Raw genomic sequence first — 6,577 nt, 5'->3', positions numbered from 1 at the left:
TGTTGTGAATGGCAAGATTTCATTCTTTTTATGGTTTATATTCCATTGTATACATATAATACTGTAATAAGTATTGGGCCTCCAAGAATTTTCTTGTATATTTCTCTCATTTATGAGGTCCTTAACTGGATAGGAAACCAGATATTTGCAATACCTTAGATATATAATTTTTAGTTATGATGATGACAGTATGACACTGTGTGTATCAGAATTAAGTGCAGGAAACAGAAACCACTCTAAGAAATTTAAAAAGTGAGGGGCCCCTGGGGGGCTCAGTCAGTTGAGCGTCTGCTTTGGGCTCAGGTGATGATCTCATGGTTTGTGAGTTCAAGCCCCGCGTCTGGCTGTGTGCTGAAAGCTCGGAGCCTGGATCTGCTTCGGATTCTGTGTCTCCCTCTTTCTGCGCCTCCCCCTATTCACACTCTCTCTCAAAAGTAAACAAACATTGAAAAAATTTAAAAAAAGAAATTTAAGAAGTGATGCCCCTTACCTCTTTTTTTTTTTCAAAATGGAATTATACAACTTGTTTCATTAAATATATCATGTATTATGGCATACTTTCAGGGCAATACATATGCAGCCTTATTCTTCAGTTTGATCTATAATATTCCATAGTGTGGATGTCTTATAATAAATTTAACCATTCCCTTATTGATGGACACTCATGTTGTCTCCAGGGTTTTTGCCACTAAAATTAACACTACAGTAAATGTCATTATACCTCTGTGACAGTGAGTCCTGGTATTTTTATTTCTGTGCAGTGGAAGTTTCTAAGTGAGATTGCTGGGTCACACACACACACACACACACACACATCTTTAGCAGGCTCCACACTCAGGACAGAGCCTGACTCGGAGCTCGATCCCACTACCCTGGGATCATGACCTGAGCTGAAATCAAGAGTTGGACGTTCAACTGATTGAGTCACCCAGGTGCCTCAATATTTTTATATTTATTTATTTATTTATTTATTTATTTAAAATAATATTTTCTTTTTAATTGACTACTTAATTCACACCGTTTCTTCTCTTGGCTGCTACTTTGGTAACAATTAGGTCCCCACCTCTCAAGAACATTGCACTGAACAGGCTGACACAGAGCCAGTGTGAACACAGGCCCCAAACCAGGGCTTGTGGAAGAACAACAACAGCAAAACCAGCCTTTCTCTTCATTTAGAAAGGAACTGTGAATCAGAGGGTCCAAAGTTCCAATTTCCAAGCATGGAAAACCTGGAGCTCAAAGTGAAAATGGAAACCAAAATGCATCAGAAATGAAATATAGTACTCCTCACATACTCAAGGTCAAGATGGTTCATGAGAAATAAGTGATCATGTGGCCTTGTATTGGGAATGGCCCCACTCCAGCATTTTTAAAGGAAGATGGTTTTGTTTCGTTTCCCACAGGGGTATAAAATCTACAAGGGCATATAATCAATCAGAATAAATCAGCTCACTCACAAGACACTCCCAGATAATGATTTTTAGTTGCTGAGCATAGTCAGTACATTATTTCAAAGAGGAAAAATTCAGGATAATCTGAGAATTCAAAAGTGACAGCTACATTTGCTGATAGGTTTATGTGAGCCACACATACATTTTTTCCAGTGTATATGTCAAAGGACCAAGACCCCGATCATCAAAATAAGTTATTTTGTACATTATAGTGCACAGAACAACAGAGGGAAAGACACGTTCTTGGAGAATGACCAAAAGGCATCTTACAAAAGGTTCATATCACTCTAAAGGAGAAGGACTGGAGCCCAGTGCCTTATGGCCTTCATTAGCTTGACCTCTCCTCTTCTTTGGTTGCAGTGGCTTCAGTAGGAACTGTCTCTTCTAAACGTTCTGCTGGCTTCTCCTCCTCCTCCTCCTCCTCCTCCTCGTCCTCATCCTCCTGGGGATACAGGTCCGGGTATTTCTGCATGCATTCTTGCATGGCCAGGAACTGGTCTACACAGTCTGACCCCTTGACATCCTCTGTGCTATGGTGGAAGCAGGAAAAGGCCGACTTGAACTGTTCCCCACAGGGGCCACTGGCCATTCCCCCAAGGCACCGGCAGTTCCAGTTAATGTCTCCATTTGGCAGGATCAATCCATGCTCCTCGTACGGATCGTTGGGGTCATCAGCCACCAGCTCTGCATTGCTTGGAGTTTCATGGTCTTCTTTGGTCACAAATATGATTCGATCCTTCCCTTCCTGCCGGCAATAGGCCATGGCTGCAGCGTCGGCACTCAGACCTGGCGGCGAGAGCGGTGGCGGCGGCCCAGGCGGTGGCAGGCTCCTGCTGTGACCTCTCCCCCAGGCTGGGCGGGAGGCTCCGAGGCCTACACGGACCCGCCCCTCGAGGTCTGCCCCGCCCCGCGCCTGCCTGCTCGCCCTCCCAGCCCCAAACCCTGTTCCCCTCCGCCTCAATATTTTTAAACTGTAACAGACAGAATTAGATTATGTTCCAAAAAGTTTATAACAATTTATGGGAAGAGATTTAAAACAGAGAATTTAAGTCTTACCAAATTGCTGGAAGTTCTAAAAGAGCAGGGTATAGGCTAGATTTAAAAGAACAGGTCCAGTAAAATACAGAACTGAAAACCCAAGGGAGCTACTACCTTGGATGTCACCCCTAGAGCTCTGCCAAGAGTCAAGAACCTGCCATTGTAGCCTCTGTACCGGCTGCAGCCACCTCTAAATACTCAGGGAGATAGATGAACAGCATCTGTCGCCGCGATCCAGCAATTATAAACCAGATCAAGAAACTGCTGTTGCTGCCTTTGCTATGGGTAACCCCTCATTTTTTTTTTTTTTTTTTGATGCCCAGGAAGCTGGAAGAGAAACACTGCAGAAAAACCTCATGTATACAAACAGGACTGTTCTTTCTAGCTTGTGAGCTCACTTCCTTCCACCTGCCAGACATCACTTAAGTGCATCTACTTGGTGATCTCGAATTTAAATGCAAAACCCGAGCTCCATGAGATTGAGAAGTGGGATGGAAGTGGAATAAACCTATCCATAGTATTAGCACAGTCTGTGATTATTATGTAGTTTTACTGACTACCCGCTTTTGCATAAGGCTGGATAAGACACTAAGTTCCGGTATTCACTGCCTACCACTGGACTTTAGAAGTGAGGGAAAAGACAAAGAGGCAATTCACAAGACAGGAAATGCATATGACTTACAAAATTAGTGGAGAAGAATTTTTAAACAACTCATCGGTGATTCAAAATCAGTAGTAAAATCAGGTATCTCCTTTTTGGCTTATAAAATTAATTAATATAAGTTAGACACAACTTAAAACTAGTGACAGAGTAATAAAATGGACACTTTTATTTACTGTTGGAGACAGCATAAAGCTGTCCAAATATTTTGGAAAATAAAGAGACCATATATGTCAAAAGTCATTACTGATATTCATATACTGTGTCCCAGTAATTCCAGTTTGGGGAAACTATCCTAAGGTAATATTCCTAATATACTGAAAGGAGGTTTGCATTCAAAAATATTTATTGTAGCATCATTTATAATGGGGAAAGTTGGAAACAACCTAAATATATATAATAATAAGGGAATGGTTAAGTAAATTTTGGAACAGATACAAAATTAAATGTTTTGCAGCCATAAAATAATGCATAAGTGAAATGATCATGTTACCAGAGACTTTTCTTCTCTTTAAGTTAATTTATTTATTTTTGAGAGAGAGAGAGAGAGAGGGAGAGAGAGCACATGTGGGGGAGGGGCAGAAAGAGAGAGGGAGACACAGAATCCAAAGCAGCCTCCAAGCTCTGAACTGTCAGAGCCCGATGCGAGGCTTGAACCCATGAACCATGAGATCATAACATGAGCTGAAGTCAGATGCTTAACTGACGAAGCTTCCCAGGTGCTCCCAGAGACATTTATTTTAATCCACTGATCAATATGGGCACAATGCCTAAGTCATATGAACTTTTCAAGGACCTACAAAGGTAGCTGAAGTTTGACGAAAATTGCTGGCTTGAAAACATAAAGATAACTGCAAAATTAAAGTCAACAAATGTTCTGGGGGGCTGGGTGGCTCAGTCGGTTGGGCGTCCGACTTCGGCTCAGGTCACGATCTCAGGTCCGTGAGTTTGAGCCCCGCGTCAGGCTCTGGGTTGACGGCTCGGAGCCTGGAGCCTGTTTCCGATTCTGTGTCTCCCTCTCTCTCTGCCCCTCCCCCGTTCATGCTCCGTCTCTTTCTCTCTGTCTCAAAAATAAATAAACGTTAAAAAAAAAAGTCAACAAATGTTCAAGTAAATGTCGAAAAATGTAACATTTTTATAAATTATTACGTTTTATATCTAGAAAAACTACATATTCTTTATCCATTCATCAGTCGATGGAAATTTGGGCTCTTTCAATAATGTGGCTATTGTTCATAATGCTGCTATAAACACCAGGGTGCATGTATCCCTTTGAATCAGTATTTTTAGATCCTTTGGGTGAGTACCTAGTAGTGCAATTGCTGGATCTCAGGGTAGGCCTGTTTTTAATTTTTTGAGGAACTTCTACACCGTCAAAAACAAAATTTAAAATTTACTTCAAATTTTTAGCAAAAGTTGTATTTAATGTAGGATATGGGTACACCTTAAAGTATATATGGTAAGATGCAGGGTGACATCTCCAAAAGCAAGGGTGCTTAGGGTTTAGCATGGTCTTAAAATATCTTGCATGTTTTGAGCACCTACTATGTGCCAGAGAGGGAGAGAGCGAATTCTTTTTTTTTTTTTAATTTTTTTTTCAACGTTTATTTATTTTTGGGACAGAGAGAGACAGAGCATGAACGGGGGAGGGGCAGAGAGAGAGGGAGACACAGAATCGGAAACAGGCTCCAGGCTCCGAGCCATCAGCCCAGAGCCCGACGCGGGGCTCGAACTCACCGACCGCAAGATCGTGACCTGGCTGAAGTCGGACGCTTAACTGACTGCGCCACCCAGGCGCCCCGAGAGCGAATTCTAAGCAGACTCCATACTGTCAGTGCAGAATCTGACGTGGGGCTCGAACTCACAAGCAGTGAGATCATGACCTGAGCTAAAGTCGGACATTTAACCCCAACTGAGCCACCCTGGTACGCCTGTGCCAGACTGTTAATATGCACTATCTTCTTTATTTTTTTTTAAAGTAATCTCTGCACCCTGCGCTTGTGAGCGCTCATACTTGCAAACCCAAGATTGAGAGTCACATGCTTTACCTACTAAGCTATCAAGGTGCCCTGCACCATCTTCTTTAATCCCTACAACAGGACAGGGTTAGTTCTGCTTATTATAATTTTTTTTTATATAAGAAGAAACTTAGGTGTCAGCAAACTTAAGCAACTGGCCCAAGGTCACATGTCTGGGAAGGGTGGAGCTGGAGTTTGTAGGCAAGTGGTTTTGACTCCAAATCCTGAGCCCTTAGGATTGAGCCCTGAGCCCTGACAGACATATGTTATAGCATCAAAGTAAAAACAGAAATGAAAACAAAACAAAACAAAAAAAGCTTACAAAATTGTTGACATGGCTTAATTACAATGTTAGAAATAACACAGTGCTCGTTGAAAATAAAATATTTTTTCTGACTTTTACTGTTTGGCATTTTCTAAAAATATTTTTACAAAAGTCGTGTAACATTAACTTTTTAAAAATTGGGGTTTGCGAATGCTTGTATAATAGTGACATCCCGTGGCTACAAGGGATCATTACAGAAGTAGTCGTTAAATTAATGTAATTTCAATTCTGGAAGTGACTACTAGAGGGCAGCACTGGGCTTTGTTCTGGTCAAGTTTTCTGGGCTGAATGTGGCAGAAAGTTGGGTCAAGGTTCCACCTCTCCCCTCAAAACTGCCATAATAAATCTATAGATAAATAGATTGATCGATAAACGAAATACTCTCAAATAGCTTCTTTGCACTCTGAAGCAATAATATAGCAAAGTTATGAAGCTCTGAGCCCTGGCACCATGCTGCCTAAATTTGATCCCTGACTCCACCATTTACTAGCTGTGTGAACTTGCCCAAGTTCTATAACCTCTCTGGATGTTATCTTTTTCTCCACACCTAAAGTGAGAGTAATAATCGTCCTCACCGTTTAGGGGTGTTATGAGAAATAAATGAAAAAAAATATACTGATAGCTCCACTTGAGAGGAAATAATTGGCAATTATTATATTGCTTCCTATCCCCAACTATCTTTCTTTTAAGAACCAATATATACGTATTTTGTTGAGCGCCATAAGCAGAGAGAAAAATTTGTTATTACTGTTGAATTCACCAAAGAACTTTCAGTGGGGTAGGGTTTATATGCAACATTTTAAAGAGAGGTTGAGGATTGCAGTTCAGAGCCTTCACTGGAATCATGCAGATCCGACTTTGAATCTGGCCTGGGCAGGTTACCGACTCTGCCTAAGCCTCGTTTATCTAAAATGAGGAAAATACTATTACATGCATCATAGTTTTTTGTGACGATTGACATGAGAGGGTGCCTTTCATGCTGGTACACCATGATTGGCATGTAGACCTCACAGCTTTTGTTTCCCTCCTTATCCCCAGGGGGGTTATATGTGACACGGAAGCCCTTGTGGCAAAGTGTGGACAT

The 6,577-nt window shown here is 41.5% G+C and overlaps 1 protein-coding gene across 1 annotated transcript; it reads right to left on the bottom strand.

Annotated features, from left to right (window-relative positions):
- Positions 1-1,009: 1,009 nt before the first annotated feature.
- Positions 1,010-2,257, bottom strand: LOC125157504 (mitochondrial intermembrane space import and assembly protein 40-like). The gene has a single exon (XM_047844285.1). It carries the CDS (start codon positions 2,212-2,214, stop codon positions 1,780-1,782), a length of 435 nt encoding a protein of 144 aa, XP_047700241.1. The 5' UTR covers positions 2,215-2,257; the 3' UTR covers positions 1,010-1,779.
- Positions 2,258-6,577: the final 4,320 nt, after the last annotated feature.

The sequence above is a fragment of the Prionailurus viverrinus genome, chromosome X, assembly GCF_022837055.1.
Source record: "Prionailurus viverrinus isolate Anna chromosome X, UM_Priviv_1.0, whole genome shotgun sequence".
Taxonomy (NCBI): domain Eukaryota; kingdom Metazoa; phylum Chordata; class Mammalia; order Carnivora; family Felidae; genus Prionailurus; species Prionailurus viverrinus.
This window is presented reverse-complemented; position numbering and strand designations above follow the sequence as displayed.

Excerpts from the sequence above, each read along its gene's own strand:
- LOC125157504 (XM_047844285.1), bottom strand. The coding sequence starts at position 2,214 with ATGGCCTATTGCCGGCAGGAAGGGAAGGATCGAATCATATTTGTGACC.